Raw genomic sequence first — 19,055 nt, 5'->3', positions numbered from 1 at the left:
GCTTCACAAAATTTCCCACAAGATACCAATTAACCCATCCAGTAATTTCAGTCAATAAAACATCATACATCACCAAAATAACACCAACATAATACGCCAAATTCGAGAAGAAAAAGGAAGTGAGTTTTTTCTCTGGGAGAGAGAAGAGAGCCGTTTTCCACCATTCGAGCTCGCTCGCTCGCTCTGGTTCTTGAAAAATCCCATAAAAATAAAATCCCTCCGCAAAACAAGAAAAATAACTCCTAAATGCACCCAAAATTTAAAACTCGAATTTGAATTTCACCCAGTAAATTACTCACAAGCTTTGAAGCTCTAGAAAATGGTAGAAAGTTGCAAACTTTTAAGCTTTGTGGTGTTAGATAATGGCGGATGAAAAAACCCAGGGAGAGAAAGAGGGAGCTCGTTGGATATATGGGTTGGTGGAGGTGAATATAAAGAAGCGTGTGGGTGTGCATGAGAATTAGTGGGTTTGCTAAAACCACCCATCTCCAGGTTTGGATGGAATGGGGAGGGAGAGAAAGATTTTTTAAGTAATTTTAATTATTAAATAAAAAATTATTAATTTATTATTAATTAATTAATTAAAAAAAAAATTCAATTATTTATCATCAATGAATTAATTTTTTATTCTGGTTTGGCCGACAAACCAAGTGGGGAAGTAGAGAAATTTTTTATTGTGATCAGAACACGAATAGTACATTACGTGCTTTTATATAAATGATAAAAAATTTCATTTTTTAAGTTATTAATTTTTAACACACATATCACAATATTTATATGATGACATATGATGTACTACTCTGTGTTTCCATCACACTGAAAAATCACCTGGGAAAGTCAGAGGTGTAGTGATAATTAACAAAAAGAAACTTTTATGGTGAACCCTTTTAATTATGACAAAAAACGGGGGCAAATGTGCAAAATCTAGCCCTATTTATAGCATAGCAGAGAAGTGGACTGGTCTCTTCCTGTGATGTTTGAAAAACAACTTTGAGAGAGAGAGGGAGAGAGAGACAGGTGAGAGAGACGGGAACTGGCTTTTGTTTGTCTCCTTGCTCAGTAACTCCCAAAGGCTTTTAATAAAACAACCCAAATTTGTCAGTACACCTTGGCCGTTTCACAACCAAATTACACAAGAAGCAAAGCAAAACACAACCGCTTCTGCTTCTGCTTCTTCCAACTTCCCCTAACTTTCCTGTTAAGTTTTCAACTTTTCAATTTTCTTTTGGGGTCTCCAAACAATGTCCTCCTCCGATCTCTATGTCGTCGACGACTCCTTCTACCGCCACTCCACCACCCCAGAAATGGTGGACTTGCCATTCTTCTCCGAGCCATTCTCTCCCTTCTCGGACATTGACCTCCTCCAACTCCAAGCAATCTCCGACCAGCAAACCCAGCAAAACCCAGCTGACCAAAACTCCCCATCTCTCCTTTCTTCTTCTCCCCCAAGTTACCAGCTCGAAACCTTAAGCCTTTACCAACAAACCCAATTACCCCAAATCGATCAAAACTCTCCAAATTTGCCAATTGGGTTGCCGAATTTCTCCCCTTTTGATGCTCTGGAGGTCAAAACTGAACCCCATCAAGCTTTTGGGCCTCATACCTATGGCGGTGCAGAGAATGTGTTAAAGTTTATGCAGAGGAGCTACAGCAGCAACTGCTTTGACGGAAGTAGTAACAAGCCTGATTTTTGCTTCAAGCCAAGCTTTGATTCTCTCATGGAGTCACCAAGTTTTCAGAACCAAGCTTTTAGCTTGAGCTCTCCGGAAAGCAGCTTTTTGGCTGGTCAAATGAGAAGGGTTTCCAGCACTGGTGATTTGCAAGTCAGATGACTCTCTAAATTTTTAATTGATTTGCTCTGTTTTTATTTTAATTTAATCCATGTTTAACCATAATCAAAACCCCTGTCTTATTTTTCTTTTTTTCGGATTTTTTTGTTAGAATTTTAGAACAAATCGTACTCCCAGAGAGAGCTCAGTGACGGCGGAAGTAGCTGCAAACTTCAAAATGGGGAGGTACAGTGCAGAAGAGAGGAAAGAGAGAATCTCAAAGTACAGAGCCAAAAGGTCACAGAGAAACTTCAACAAAACAATTAAGGTAATCAAACATAATGTTTATTACATAATTCCACTAATTTGTAGGTGTTAAATTAGATTATTAGTGTGTTTAAATCTTAATGTGGTTGTTTGTTACTCTGTACGCGAAAAGTATGCATGTCGAAAAACACTTGCGGACAACCGGCCCCGCATACGTGGCAGATTTGCACGCAACGACGAGACTGAAGAGATTCTCAAAGCTGCATGTTCATTTAATAGAGAAGAAGATGAAGATGAGCTCTGGGTAAAATATTTTTTCTTTTCACATTTTTGTGTTTGTTAAATTTACTGTGTTAACTAGTACCTAAAAGTTTGACCAGTTAAAACTTTTTTTTCTTTTAGCCATTAGAGATTAGACAACGGTGGTACTATATATGTTGTCAGACTGAGAACCTAGACACATTTGGTTCAAATTCATAAGATTGAACAAATTTGCCTGACAACACCAGTCTAACAAGACAATTTTACCTTCTGTATACTTGTTAACCGATATGATTACAACGGGTTTAAAAGTGTGACTGTATAAATTATTAAGGAGATTAATCATAAACTTACATGGTAACATAATATTGATTAATTACCTTAAAATATAGTTTGTGAGACTGAATCTGGACGCATTTGGTTATGTTACTCTTGCATGAATGTGTGATTTATATATGTTCATTGTTCACGATGGTGTGACAAATACAGTTTGATAAGAAAATATTACTTTGTGTATAAAACTCCGTTACTGTGATAACGTAAGAGTTAATGAGATTAACTTGGTGCAGGTTGAAGGGTTTAATGTAGAAGAGGAAGAGATGAATGCAACAGTAAGAGGAGGAGGAGGAGGAGGAGGACAGTTTATGAATAATTTTGAAGCTACCCCGATTCAGCACTATGGATTTTGAGTTCTGATAAGTCAAGCAAACAACAAAAGGCTTTTTAGGAGGAGATTTTCTAGAATATTTAGGTTTGGACCACAACATGACTAAAAAGCCTTTTCGTATAAAGAAAACGAAGAATCAAAGAGTTTCTTTTGCTTTTCTTTTTAATTCAATGAAATAAAACACCTTTGTTGTAGTTGGGTAGTTGTAGTGGTTGAAGTCAGTTGCTCATAGTGTTCATATTTTCGAATTATTTCTAACTTATATCTGGTAATGAATAATATAATCTAATGTTTCTGTCAATGTCAATGTCATGGTTGTTTCCACTTCACATGCGTGCATGTTTTTTTTTATGGGTGGTGTTATCTACATGCTTATTTTTACCTTTTACAGACCTTTTGCTCATTTATGTCTATTAATTTTTTTCAATTTATTTGATCCGACGGTCGAAGATTAAGAAGGATGTGTAAGAGGTATAAAAAAGTGTGTTTACCAACACCCTTTTCTTATAATCCTCACAATCAACAAATTGTGCATCTTTGCTCACTATCTTTAAGCGATGATGGTCACTATAGTGTTAGTTATCATTGGGGCAGTATGATTGAATTTTTCTACTATATTTTGAATTTAAACTCTTTCAATGATAATTAATATGGTTACGATGTTTTCAAAAGAAATATCAAATGCATATCTTCATTCAACATAATGCAGTCGCGAAAGAGTATTAAAATCAATATGCTATATAATTGAACGTGGTTGTCACTTTCTAAATAGCTAATGACATGTTTAATTACAATGTTGGTGGACACATTTTATGAATCTTGTAAGCCAAATTACCAAAAGTTCCTAGTGAGAGGTCTTAGGGTCTTAGGTTTGATTCTCGTCAAAGGTGAATTTGAACCACATTATTGTTAGCTCATTGTGAGGCTAAGCACATTCCCTTTCCACTTAGCATAAATAATATTGTTTGTTTAAAAAAAAAAAGTTCCAAGTGATCATGGCCAATGATTTCACTATATATTCATATATGTCGCATGGCATAGATGCCGCACCCCCCCCCCCCCCCCTCTTTTTCTCTTTCTCTCTTTTTCTCTCTTTCTACCTTTGCCTTTATCCTCACAAAGAAATTTGTTTAAAACCGTCATATTCCTTTTTTTTTTTCTTTTTAAAGAAAATGTAGGATATTGATTAATGATAGAAATATGCACAATCAATGAGGATAGGGTGCATACAGTGGGATTCGATAAAACCTTAAAGGGAATTTCAACCCGATTGAAAGGAAAAAGAGTGTCCCGCACCAAACAAATTAGGAATTACTATCCTCAAAGAGAAGATCCATAATTACATCAGGAGGTTCTTCAAACCAAAAAATAGGATTATCACAACTTAGACTCTTTGTGTTAATCTGTGTGCCACTTTATTTGTCTCCCTACAGCTAAAACCAACTTTCCATTGGGGCAATGCCTGAATCATCGAGCGAGTATCATTTAGAATATTTCCAAATGGCGAGTGATCTTATTGATGATCATGTTGAAGAGCTACCATCACAAGTAACGCATCCCCTTCGAAAACAAAAGCTAGTAGTTGCTTCTCCTTGACCAACCAAGCAGCATCCCTAGCTGCCATAGTCTCGGCCAACAGAGGGGAAGGAATAACATCATGCCTCCTTGCCAAGGCCACCACAAAATCACCCCGATCGTTCCGAATCACCACCCCAACGCCACCAATACTTCTATTTTCATCCCAAGCCACATCTAAATTACACTTGTACCATCCTTCTCTTGGCTTCGTTCATTTTTGAGAAACTTTACAGTTGCATTTTTCATTTTTTCTATGCCAGTGTTGGAATTCTTTCATCTAACTAATTGCCTGACAAATTAGTTTCGTCGGTTTGAGTGTCTTTTCTTGCCACAAAAAAGAATTCCTTTCTTTCCACATACTCCAAGGAAGAATAAGGAATAACAAGATACCATTGCACTCCACTTGCTTATCCAACAAATTGTCCTTACTTTTGACCCAAAAATAAAAGACAAATTGGTCTTACTTTAGAAGGAGTTGTCGTAAGTCATTGGTAGCCACAAAAGCAAAATTTTGTGATCTTCGCTGAAGTAAGGCATTGCACACACCAAGATACCATTGAGTAACACTGATCTTTCAACCCTGCGAATACTCTTATGATTCTTTATAAAAATAATAAAAAAAGTATTCACTTTATTTTTAAATATTAGAAAAAAAGAGTCACGAATATGAATGGCCAACCGATCCACCCACAACGGTGGCTGTTATGGTCAGTTTGACCACAAACAATCTAGCTAATCACCCACGGTTAGCCAATCTTTTACACTCGTCCAGCTTTACAAAGGATGAAAGACTGATGGATTTGATGAAATATTTCACTTCAGCTATATTTTTGAGAAAATAAGAGTTTAAATATTTTAATTCTATTTCAACTAATACCGAAGTTTTTTATGATAAAACTTCACACCTGACAGATTGTGCAAGTGGTAATTACCAAATTGGGGACTATTGATGTTGTTGGACGTAGATCTTTAGCCCGTCTCTCTGATAATTCTACAACATTAAGCAAATGTTCCCTTTGAATTAAAATTGTATATATTAAACTTAGCTTGCTTCACTAAAAGATAGTGGACTTCTCATTCATGTACTTTAGATATGCCTTAAGCAGCTGTTAAGAACTAAGCTTTCATTAAAGTGGCTTTTTAGTAATGACATTCTGTAAACCCTATTTGACTATGAATTTGGCTGCACGTTTGCAAGCAATAGGTTTCTTTGTTCGAACTTAGGCGATAATTCAATTCACAACTTGACACTTGATCCACGAAGGAATAAGAAATATACCTTTATACAAATCTATGATGTTCTTAACCCTACCAGTACCCAGTGCTTATTTACACTCAATTTTCTGTGTCGGTAGGGCAATCGATTAAGTTGATATAAAATTGCAGCATTAGTAGCCACCTCAGATGGTCAATATAGCACATAAAGTTGAACTGAGTTAATGGTAAAATGGGATTCTTCTAATAATTAACTTACCTCTTAGTACCTAGTCGAATCTTGTTTGACAACTTATATACGGCTTAAATATTAAATTCTATATAATAATGTGCTCAATTATGATCAAATTGAAACTTTTTCAGAACTTTTTTTCGTTCTCTCCAATTTAAACCTTGAATAGAATGAAAAATGTCAAGGAGACTCTTTTAAAATGAGATTCTTTATGAATTATCTGACACTTTACAGTTTCATTAATTTCTGTGCCGATAGTATAAAACACATTGTGCAAAAAATGATGAAGTGACAAAGAGTCTCACTCTTGAGAGGGTCTAATATTTCTTAAACTGTATCCGAGGAGGAAAAATTCGAACTCAAGATCTCGAGCGCAAGAAAAATGCTTTTAACTAATTGACCTAAACAAGCCTTTTGCAATGATTATATTTATTAATTAATTCTTGTTGCAGTCCTATTAGATTAGGAATGTGATTGTGTAAATTCTAGTATATCTAGGGATATCTCTTATATTCCTATTAGGAGTAGATTACCTATTAAGAGTTGTAATCCTAAAGGGAAAGGTTTTTACCTATCCTACTACTATAAATAAAGGCACAATGGGGTGGAATAACACACACCTCAATTACACATCTTTCTTTCTGGCCTCCATAATTGTTCAGTAAATTATGCCTACAACACGTTATCAGCACGCTCTTGACGTTGCACTAAAGAGAGTTTGATTTTCAATTAGGAGAGCATTATGTTTTAATCATTCTTTTTATGATTAATTTATTGTTTTGAATTGATCTACATGCTATTGATTCAATTTGATTTTTCTGTGTTGAACGTGATACAACGCATTGAAGATGCAATTCCGGCTTTATGCGAAGGATCTTCTACAAATTCAAAGGCTTTTGTTGTTTTCTGCCAATCAGGTACACTTAAAATAAAGTAAGATATTTGAAACGACCTTGAAGCATGAAAACAATCCCCATGATGCATGAACCCCTCTATGTTTATATTTTCCTTCCGATATATAAATTGTATATGTTTCATATATTTTGTCTATATATATATATATATATATATATATATTTGTTTCATGCAATGCGCAATTATGCTATGTGGAATTTGTGAGTCAAAGAATCGGAATAAAATAGATGCATGATTATTTTATTATTTTTAGGGGTTCTGAAAACCCTAAATAATAGAAATCGAAGAAAGAAAGAAAAAAAAATAAAGACAAAGGGCTTCAAAACCTTAAGCCATGCGTTGACCCACGACCAGAAGCCGACGAGCCATGTGAGCCGAGCCACCAAAGGAGCCGAACTGCTTCTGCACCCAAAACCCAGTTTGTTTTTGGGCTTTGCTCGCTCTCAGCCCACACTTGGCTTGGCCCTTTTTATCTCTGCAGCCTGCAGCTGCATCCCTAACTCGAACCAATAGTCGATCCTCCATGCAACAGTCGTTGGTGGACTTTTGCTCCCTAGCTTGTATTGCGGCAGTAAGCCTGTTGCTTGTGCATTTTTTTTTCTTTCTCGCGGCCCATGATATCACAGCAAGCATGCAGCTTGCTTTGCAGGTCATTGGGATGCCCAATGCAACTAACCCGAGCCTAAAGTTGGGCCTAATTTATTTGTGTGGCCTGCAGCCAACATTAAATAATAAATGGGTCTAGACAAATTTTATTTTGCTTCTACGATCGACCCCGAATGGTCCCAATCTATTGAATTAATTAAAAGTGGCTTGCAATCCATTAATATGATAATGAATCCAAAATTATTGACCTGAAGATCACTTTTGGACATTAACGATTCAATATTTTATTTCTTCTCTTTGAATCGTTGACTTACTTTCGTAGTCCCGAAGCACTCACACTTAAGTCCCTGAAGCAACTCAAATCCACTACACTTAGTTGTATATTGCATTCTGTGTTCTTGCAGGAACCTCTCTTTTATGAACTAAACGTTCATAAACTAAATTGAACCTGTAGTTTCAAATTTAGTGCCTTTGAAACCCGAAGTTTTCATAAAACAATACACCCATGAAAACCCGACGTTTTTGTCATGAAAACCATGTCTTAGAACTCGAATGTTCTAACTTTGATGCTTATGGATGATTCCTTCCCATAACACCAATCACAATCTTGTTCCCTCCATTCAGTGGATTGTCGTACCGTAACAAGTTTGATTTTCCTGATTTGGACGTTTCTAATATAAACCACTTTATATGGGGTACAAGACGTGTATCTCCACTTGACTATCAAGAAGCTGAGAAACCATTGAAGCTAACAATGGCATGGAATAGCTAAATAAGCCTCCGCCATGATCTTCATTCAAAGACTTGTGCCCAAAGCATTACCAACTGAACCTCATGAACGATGATTCCATGGCTCTTTGGCTCGCTCGTACGGACTGTCTAATCATGAAAGACATTGCCTGAAGCACACCATGATTACATCTATGAATGAGTACAATTCTGAAGTTTATAAATCAGATCGAATTTTGACTGGAGAATGTTTTTCTCGTCCTTCCATGTTTCTAACTCGCCCTTCAAGCAGTAGTGTAGAAAGCAGAAGTTTACCAAATTCTTGGATCTGATAACTACCACAAACATAGGGTAGAATCAGGGCATGCCAAGGTGTGGCATTATGCCTGAAGTGTGATCCTTGGTACCTAAGACCTAAAACTTCAAGAATAAGGGATACTATTCCCAAACCTCAACCCTGCAGAATCTACTTCCGCCTTGATGGAATAGATCATTGGTTATGCACCTGTTCGTGCCCCTACCAATGTTGTTGAGGAGTACCATTCTGGTAGTCAATATGTGAGACTAATTTTGCTTCACCAAACATCGTTGAAAAAGCAAAATTTTGACATGAATGGCCTTATTGGCCAAATCCCCTTAGTAAACCATTTACTTTGTGAACATTTTTCCATGTTCTTGGATTTAAGTTTGGTGTGTGTTTTACTTATGGATAATCTTATTGATATTGTCCTCCAATATGAATTAATTGAATCATGTTTCTTAATACATGTGACCAATTCAATTAAACACTTGATTAGGTAAGAATGTGGAAAAGTTAGTTGTCTGGATGAATCCGTACTACGCATACTAACTTTACACATAAATCACATCTCTAACAACGACTTCAGGTCTATCCAACCTGATTAAGAGCATTGGCACACTCCTCATTGTACGAATGGTACTGCATCACCATTTAAGAGACCTTAAATTCTCCCTGACTTTGAGTTTTTAAGGATATTCGAGATGACAATGATCATAAATGAAAACATTGAAGAAAATAGAGTGAAATATTTTTGCACCACCTCCAAAAATGAGCCTGAAGCTTTGATTTGGGGCCAATGGGTTGTCTCCCAACTGTGAATACACCACATGTGGCCGGCCTAGAGCCTGGTGATTGAGCAGTTTACTTGTTTTGGCACGACCATTTAGGACACTTAGGTCGATCAATGATGCTACGACACATCTCTTTACCCGAAGTAAGGATTTTGTGCCTATAAGTACACTTTGCCAAAACCCGCTTGTTTTGAGAAACTTGATTTCTAAATCATCCCTCGCAAAGATACGAAACGACTCTCTTTTCAAAATGGATTCAAGGGAATATATATGGATTAATCCAACCAATACGCGGACCATATAAATACTTATGGTTTTGGTTGATGAATCGACAAACTAGTCACATGTTTGTCCACACACATTACTGCTAAACCTCTTGGCTGATTATGGGTTCACCATCCTACTTATCCCTTAGGGAGACTGGATAATGCCGGAGAGTTTTTCGATAAAGTATTGCATATCGTTTTGGGTTTCTAATTGAACATCGAATTCCCATGTTCAACCCAAATAGCCTCGCCTAACGATCATACAGCGCAATTTAAATTATCGCCCGAATATTGGTAAAAGTATCAAGTTTTCGGTTTTTGCCTAGGGCTATGCAATCTTGTACGCAGTTATGTTGGTCCGCCTTGAAGCCCATTGCCACCTAACCTATATGACGTTACAATTGGTTACTGGGTACGAACCTGACGATTTTCGTATTTACACATTTGGGTGTGCATTCCATATGCCAAGTTGCGTCGCCGCAACGTACCACCATGGGCCCTCAAAGAAGGTTGTGTATCTTTTGTCAATCATGATTCTCCTTCACACTAGCTCTCTTCGAGCCCTTGCATGTGATCTCTTTAACGCTTATTGGCGGGTTGTCTCTTTAATGAAACAGTTTTCCCGCTGTTAGAGGGAGATAAGAACGTCAACGTTCCTGTAGAACGACATGAAGTTGCGTGGACATTGCCCAGTATGTCTCATCTCAATCCCCATACCACACAAGTGTGATAAACAAGTACGATGAATTCTAGTTTTCAGAACATTGCTCCAGACGCATTCCTGATCTAGCTAAAGTGACAAGATCATATACCAGCTGCAAACATGCCTGCAATGATAGACGTTCTTAACGGATGTCAAGTCAACATCCCTAGAAGGTGTGCCGCCTCTGTTGGACGGTTTGGACGCCCCTGTTAGACAGTCCGGTACACCGACAAATAACCAATCAATCTGTCTTGGCCTGGAGCATGACAGATCATTCAGTTCGTATGATTCACTTCCCTAGAAGAGGAAGACATGGCACAATAATGAATCTAAACTCGATCACTATCTCAAATCATTTCCATCTCATGAGATTAATTCGAATTTCTCCCGAGACTTAAAGTTCTTAGTTCAGTATACTAATTTGGATGAGCTGAATGGAATTGAAATGAGATTATCATCAATGATGTTTTCACTTATATGGTAGCTACCGACATAAATGAAAAGCGACGATATCGAACCATGTTTCGTTGATTAAGTGACAACGTAGAACTGATTGGACAACTAAAGTTACAATCCAAGTCAAATTCCTTACCAAAGTGTGTATTAGACTTGTCGTTCTTACACTGCCCAAGATAACCCTATTATGTTACAAGTGGGAAAGGAAGCATTATAAGATGAATGAAATAGTGTGATATGATGCACGCCTTACGGCGCAAGATTTCTCTCAAACGTCATATGATTGATAGCAGTATGATGAAATGTGGTTAGTGTTTTCTCCATGGGGATATACATACGGAGAATTACATGTAAGTTCCTGAAGAATTACATGGATTGGTTCAAATAGTTCCAAAACCATGGAACACCCTCTTAACTCGTTTTAAGGCATTCACTTACAATCTGACGAATGTGGTATACCCGTCTAAGTGATTATTTGATCAGTTAGGGATATGAATTATGCCCTTGCATGTTAAACTATGAAGTCTTATTCCAAATTACTAGAGTTACAGTTTATGTCGTTGACACGAATCTCACTAAGACTCCGAAAGAGCTTGAGAAAACTGCCTTTCACCTGAAGATAGAATTTGAGATGAAGGATCTTAAGAAACTCGTTTATTCCTTGACCTGAAGTTGAAGCATTGTTCTGACGGTATTTTGGTCTACCAGTCGAACTACACCTCGAATGTTTTACTTTTGAGTATACCTTTGATCGTCCATACATTATATGCAAATGAGACCCTTGAAGAGGTTATGGAATCCAAAATTCCATATCTAAGTTTAACTTTGTGCTTCGTTGTACTTAGCTCATTATATTTAAACAGGACATCTCCTTCACTGTTGATCTCGGTAAAGATGCAGCACTGCACCTACACGCAACCACTGAATTGGTATTAAAGACGTACCCTGAAGTTACTACATGGGCAATCCCAACGCATCTCAAGCGGATCCAACCCCCCTGATCCTCGAAATGATGCTTGCCTTGTTTGTTATGCTGACGTTGGTTACTTATCAAACCCGCACAAGGAAAAATCCCCGAATGGTTATGTCTTTACCGTTAGGGATATCGCAATATCTTGGAGGCACGATATGACCTTAGTTACGAAATCCTCAAATCGTTCCAAGACTCACCTCACTTCACTACGCCACAAGTAAGACATGGTTAGGAGTTCTTGTTGAGCATATTTGAAGTACTTGTGTTTTTATCCATCGTTGAGTCTCAACGACGATCCATGAAGACTATGCCGCATGTATCAACCTGACCAATCCATGATACATCAACCAAGTCAACGCCAAGACATATTGCGTCTACATCTACATCAAGCATCAGGAGATTGAAGTTATGCAAGCCGATCCCAAACAACCTTATCAACCTTTACATGATGTCATTGCCGAAGTCAACCTTCCAGAAGCTTGTCCGAGGAATTGGTATGCCTAACTATCATATGCAATGCTTGTAGTTCTCATTTTGAAGTTATGTCAAACTCAGGGGAAGTATACGGAAGTATACTCACTTGATCTTAATGTACTCTTTTTCCCTACAATTAGGAGCATTTTTCCCACTGGGTTTTTGCTACCCAACTAGGTTTTAATGAGGCACCCATCTTGGGCTGATCATACCCTTATGAGCTTTTCTACTTACGTCCAAAAGACATATAGTTTTGACTTAATGCAACTTCTCACTTTTCTCCTTAAACTATAGGTTTTCCCCACCTTGGGTTTTACCATAGCAAGGTTTTGTGAGTTTTAGTTTTTATACATTCTTCCGTTGATTTGAAACTTGTATTGGCCCATTGTGCCGACGACTTCATCAACTGTACTTACTTTATCATTGAAGACCTGATGCGCTATTTACTTAAGTGTTTACACACTCAAGGGGGAGTGTTGCAGTCCTATTAGATTAGGAATGCGATTGCGTAAATCCTAGTATATCTAGGGATATCTCTTATATTCCTATTAGGAGTAGATTACCTATTAAGAGTTGTAATCCTAAAGGGAAAGGTTTTTACCTATCCTACTACTATAAATAAAGGCACAATGGGGTTGAATAACACACACCTCAATTACACATCTCTCTTCTTCTCTCTCTATGCCGCACCCTCTCTCTCTTTTTGACCTTCATAATTGTTCAGTAAATTATGCCTACAACACTTTGTTTTTTTTTTATTATACCATTTTCATACATACCAAATTAGGCAAAATCAAAATGCTTATTCAAATGATGATGTACTATTTATTTTTCTCATAGTCTTCGGGTTTAGATTATTAGGGCAGGACTTTCATCTTCCAGTAAACGGGCGGTCAAAGAATGTCCTATGCTTGTAATGAATATATATAAACTTATGTTTCAACCCTTTTTAGTGTTGTCAAATCATTAGCCACTACCCCAACCAGTGGCAAATAACTTCCACTGTAAGTAGCTAGCTACAGTGAGGATATGCACACGCCTCGTCCACCATGTCACATTGAACCTAATATTTTATATAACATAGAACTCTCCCACAACGAAGAGGAGGAGAATACAGATGAAGTTGAGCCTCCTTTCTTATTTGATAATGGTTCTTGTAATATATATACATATATATATATAGATACATACATTTTGAATAATGTTTCTTATTCGATAAATTGTTATTTATGTATTGTCAAACTGTGAATATAAATTAAATTTATTTGACTCGTGTTTAAATATTCTGTTGAACATTTTGATAATGCAAAACTTTACAACAAGCCATCGATTCATATATTATTGTGATTGTGATTGTGATGATTTTGCATTTAGTTTGAAATTAAGCGATGAAGATCGTATAGTGGGAGTGAGAACTATAGCAGTCAATTCTATTATGATTGCAGAGTAGTAAAAACTATATGATAGAAATTTAAAAACAGACTGAATATGCATTTGGAATATATTCAGCTCCTCATGAACATGATATTGAGCACTATCACCTTAAATTTATATATGCAACTTTAAATTTTGTGTTCATTCCAAAACATGATCAAAGAGTAGATCATTTTTCCTTTGAATCTTCCAGGCATAATATGCATGCATTAATTCCAAAATCCAATATTATATCTTATTATATATATAATGTTCATATTACATTATAGGTCGTGACAACATATACAACGAGGTGTTAGATGAATACATTTCTTCAGTGACCAATTTGTTGATCTGAAGATAAATCCGCAAAGATTGGCAAATAAGGAAAACCCCTACACGATTACCACAACACAACAAGAACCATGAGCCACCGATATAGATCTGCCACAAAGACGGCAGGCGTAACATACCAAGCACCGGAGCACAAAAGCCATTGCAAGAACGAAGCAACAAATAAATCGCCGAAGTGATACAAACAAGACGAAACAAAACCAAGAGAAGCTGCTGGTTAATTGGTAGCTTTGTATGCCCATGGAGGGAACCTAGCTAATATTTGTACCTGAGAGAACCCATGTATGTTAATTGAAAATTTGGATGACTAATCTTGAAGATTTTGCACTAATAGGGCCGATTTCAGTACTAGTAATATAATATATAAAAATAAGGAATCAACATGGCATTGACGTCCTATAATTAATTAGTTAATTAGCAACAGATGGAGAGATGCTTTATTTGGTCTATGTCATAACCTTCATCAAGCTTGGCATCTTCAATTCACGACTTTTCTTTACAGAAAAAAGATGAACATTTTACCAGTAAAAGCATCTGAGAACCATATTTTTCAAGTTCAGAATGACAACCTATAAATAGATCATCACTAATCAGAAATGCAAAAAGAAACTCGAAAAGAAACAATGAGCATCTAACAAAAGAGTAATCACAAAAAGATAGATATAAAGACCGAATCTCTGATCAATAAGAAACCACAGCACTCCGTTTGGGTGCTTTTCCCTGCTCACAAAGTCTATCATTGTGCAATGAACTAGCTAAGTCTAGCTAGTTAATTATATAACATTCTCCATACCATTTGCTTGTGTGATCAATATGTGCATGAGACAGTGGGGAGAGCAGTAAAGAAAAGAAATCTTATTAAAATTGATCAAAAACCACAACAATGATTCCAAAGACCCACTTTTTGACCATCACAATATAACAAGAATTAGTATTTTAAACTACTTAATATTTCCTATCAGTACATTGCTATAGAGTGGTTTAAAATACTAATTCTTGCTATTTTTCACTAGTTTGAAAAATCTAACTTCTAAGCATGCATTACCATTTTTTTAATCAAATTATTTGTCAATCTACGTGTTATTGTTACCATATTGTTTAGAAGAATTGAATTCATAAGTCAGTCGTAAAGAAATAACACTACTCTGATAAGAGTCACCAATCACATTCATAAAAAAGACTATACACATATGCCGCATGCAACCAGCAAGCTCGGTGAAGCCGAACACATCAACCGAAAGAAATTTTAAATTAAAAACCCTCATATGAAGAAAGCAAATAGTAGATATTATTTGACTGAAAAGGTCCACATTTGAATTTTGAAAAATAAAACGTTTTGATGAATAAATTCGACCAACGCAGCACTACTGTTTGAAATATATTCGAGGAGGATGAACTTTGTTGAGGTAGAAGAGAAGATGTGGCGGAAAAAATAAGCGATGATCGAAAAAGTTGTTGATCATTTAGCTGTCCTGTTTGGTAGTCTAAGAAAAGGGTCCTTGGCGCCTTGCTGGTACATACAAAATTCCATGTTCCAAACAAACTTTACTGGTTAATTTTCTCACAAATGATTGAACAGAAAATCATATAATAAGAAGTATGTGCACGAATGGTATATGGTTATTGAGTGGACCGACTTTATTCATAAACTATTGTCCCTCTAGCAGACAAGAAACAGCCCTATGTCAGTGGTGATAAAACATGAGAAGTGTTATTGGCACTCCAAAAATCTCATTTTGAAGTGCTAATAATAATTTCCTAAAACTTTTGGTTCAAGAGAAGGCAAAGGGGAAATAAAAATTGGGCTTCTTTCTTCGGCTTAGGAAATTGAAGATATGGGTTATTATAACTGAAATCCAACGTACCAAGAAGAAAACACAAAAAAGACATAAATATTGTATAGACCCAGAACTATCCTTTATATACTTCATATTTATACATGTGTGTGTATCTGTGTTTTAATGAAACTAATGCTTCGAAAGTAGATAAATTAGCTTCCTTGTGGGATAAAAATTTAAGATAAAAACAAACGAGGAAATCATCATTTACTGATTCATTTGAGGGATGAACAAAATTTTCTTATAAATAATGATTCTCATAATCATGACTTACATGGTGCTACAATGATTCGGTATTACAGTTTAACGAAAAAAAATTTATTTAGCCAGAAGTCTAGATGATTGTTGAAGCTAAGCGATTGAAATAGGATGATATATGAGGCGTTAAAGAATAAAATTCATTAATTAGAATTGAAAGATGCGTATTGTGAGAGTCAAGACCTATTGATTGAAACAACAGTTTAGGTTGAGGTGAATGTGAGTTTAGTAGTATCTCCAATAGCTAGAGACTTTTAAATTAACCCGAATCTTTGAAAAATGACTAATGCTTGACTATACCATAGACAATATACAATTTTCTTATTACTGATTCAGATTCTGGGTGTAATTTATGTATTTAAATCATAACTTTCTTATGAATTGTGCACTCAGTACTCATTAGTAGTCCTCCTTTACGGCAAACAATTGTTTAAGTCTCCTTGTCCCTCCACTACTTCAGATTAGCAGTGATGTCCATTTCAAGCTAGCTAGCGACAAGCGTTGTAGTTGGCTTTGGCCAAATGCAAATATATCTGTTACTTTTGTTTGCACCCATTACATTGAGCTCGATCTCTCTCGAACGTGCATTTTTAACAGCAATGATGAGCATTTTAATCAGTTGGCTTGATGAAGTGAATATTTTCTCTGCTGGGATTCCTTTTCTCAATGTTCAAGAAACATTTATATGTGCATAAACATAATGAATTTCCACTTGTATAACTAGTCAAAGAAAGTGCAGAAGAATGTAACAAAAAGCAGTCAAAATAATATTGACTAGGGTTTCTTATTTGGCCTTTGCGGGCCAGAGAAGCTTCATCCAACGTGACAGTAAAGAATCCATAAAAAGCATTCATCGGCCCTTATTAGTTTTGGTAGGGTCTCTCACCAACATCCTGATGTTGACACCACGTTTTTGTGGCTGCGCAGTGACTTTATAGCACAATCAAAAGAAAAGCTTCACCACGTTTTTGGTGCCACGATTCGGTTTGGTAATGATTTGGTCATTCTACGTTGAGTTTCTAACCGTTATTTTTTTTTTTTAATTTTACTTGGAACTAGGCTGGTCTTGAGATTTTTGAGGCCCGAATGACACCAAAAAAATAAGTTGTAATTTTGTATAAGAAAAATAATGTGTTTCACACATAAGACTTTGATAAAATTATACTTAGAAAAACATTTTAAACTTAATAGTTCAGAAACACGGAAAAACCAATTTAGTTTGTATTCAGAGAAAGGGACCAAAAAACCAATTTATTGGATTGTTGGAATAGATCAAAATCACAAGTATGGATTGTAATTATCACTATAGCTAAGTTATGGGCTAAAGTGATGGCTACAACCTTCCAACTTGTCATCTCACTTTGGGTTCAACCGTACTTCTCTTTTTGTCAATGTTTCTCCCTAAAATCTGGGATTTCCTTACTTGTATATTGTTCTTAGGGCAGAAACCATGTGGTAGGTAGTGGTTGATGTCCACTATTTTTTGTAATCTGTTCTCCGGCTCTTTATAAGAGCTTAGTTCTCTCTCTTGTAAAGTTCATGATCAATACACAAACCTTGAAATTCAATATGGTATTAGAGCAATGACCACAATGGCATGTCTCTGCATAACTTCTTCAGCCTCTTTGTTTTCCATATCTGTTTCAAATGGCTGAGGAAAATCATCCCAGTTCTGATACTGCGAGCTCTAATGTTTCAACCACTTCAAATTCTACCGAAGTAGAAGTTAATCCGAATCAAAGACTCAGCTTAGTTTTGCTGAATGAGTTCAACTATCTTCCATGGTCTCGAGCAGTTTCACTTGCTCTCGGTGGAAGATCAAAGCTTGGTTACGTGAATAGAACCATTCAAGCACCTGAAATCTCATCACCTTTATATGAGACATGGCTATGCAAGGATCAACTTGTCACGTCGTGGCTTCTCAACTCCATGGAGAGAAAGCTAGCTGAGATCTTCAGCTCAAGGTTCTAAAAAATGCTAGGCGCTAGTCGAGCGGCAGACTAGCACCTAGATGGCTAGGCGGGGTCTAGAGGGCGCCTAGGTGGCCTAGGCGGATTTAAGTAAATTTTTTGTATATCTTGTAAATAAGTGCATATTGACACTTACAAAAAATTATATTTGTATGAAATCCATGGATAAGATAATAAAAGAATGATAAAAGCAAAAAGAGTATCCAACAAGTCCAAAATTTAAAAAGACATTAAGCATATATGCTATATAACCATAGTGAGGAGTATTGTATGATGACACATATACAACAAGTTCACAATTTAAAACCACATAAAATGCAAAATATGAGGAAAATAAGGAAATATAGTAATTAGGATGTTAGGTGGCGGTTCCTTATTGGGCAGCAATTAAAAACAAAATTGAAAAAAAATGAGGCTTTGTCACATAGGTCTGGCTCAGTGTCTTCTTCCTCCTTGGAAAAACAGCTCTCTTCATGGAGTTGCAGAGTTAAAACAGAGTCTTAGTGTTGCTTCTTTCTCACCCATGCCCAGACCACCTAAGTCTCCGGCACCCACCTAGGTGCCCTAGTCGCCGCCTAGCACTCTTAGGCACCCGCCCAAGCCCCTTAGGTGCCCACCCAACCCCCTTAGGTGCCCGTCTTACCTTTTCCCCGATTTGCCTCCTAATTTGAGCTTAATCCGGGCGGATGACCACCGTGTAGGTCTTAAGCACTGCCTAGGTAGCCGCCTAGGCCGATTTTTAGAACACTGCTTCAACTACTCATAGTCTTCTTTCCATCTCTGGAAAAATGTCTGCGAGATGTATGGAAATCAAAACAATGCTACTCAGATTTTTCAACTGAAAATGGAGCTTACAAGTTTGCAACAAGAAAGTAAGTTTTTTGTTCAACACTTGGGTGATATCAAGAGTATATGGAATGAGCTTGATGTATACAGGCCTCACACCATAGATGCTTTCGTGCTTCTGAAAAGGGATGAAGAAGATAAGATTTTTCAACTCTTGGCTAGTCTTAGCTCAG

General features: G+C 36.6%; 1 protein-coding gene across 1 annotated transcript; it reads left to right on the top strand.

Annotated features, from left to right (window-relative positions):
- The first annotated feature begins 1,193 nt into the window (after positions 1 to 1,193).
- LOC137710067 (uncharacterized) lies at positions 1,194 to 2,986 on the top strand. Its single transcript, XM_068449022.1, has 4 exons — positions 1,194 to 1,823; positions 1,942 to 2,097; positions 2,209 to 2,340; positions 2,867 to 2,986. Exons 1-4 carry the CDS (start codon positions 1,242 to 1,244, stop codon positions 2,984 to 2,986), a joined length of 990 nt encoding a protein of 329 aa, XP_068305123.1. The 5' UTR covers positions 1,194 to 1,241.
- Positions 2,987 to 19,055: the final 16,069 nt, after the last annotated feature.

Source organism: Pyrus communis, chromosome 12 (assembly GCF_963583255.1).
Source record: "Pyrus communis chromosome 12, drPyrComm1.1, whole genome shotgun sequence".
Lineage (NCBI taxonomy): Eukaryota > Viridiplantae > Streptophyta > Magnoliopsida > Rosales > Rosaceae > Pyrus > Pyrus communis.
Note: the sequence above shows the minus strand (reverse complement) of the source record. Positions and strands in the feature narration are given on the sequence as shown.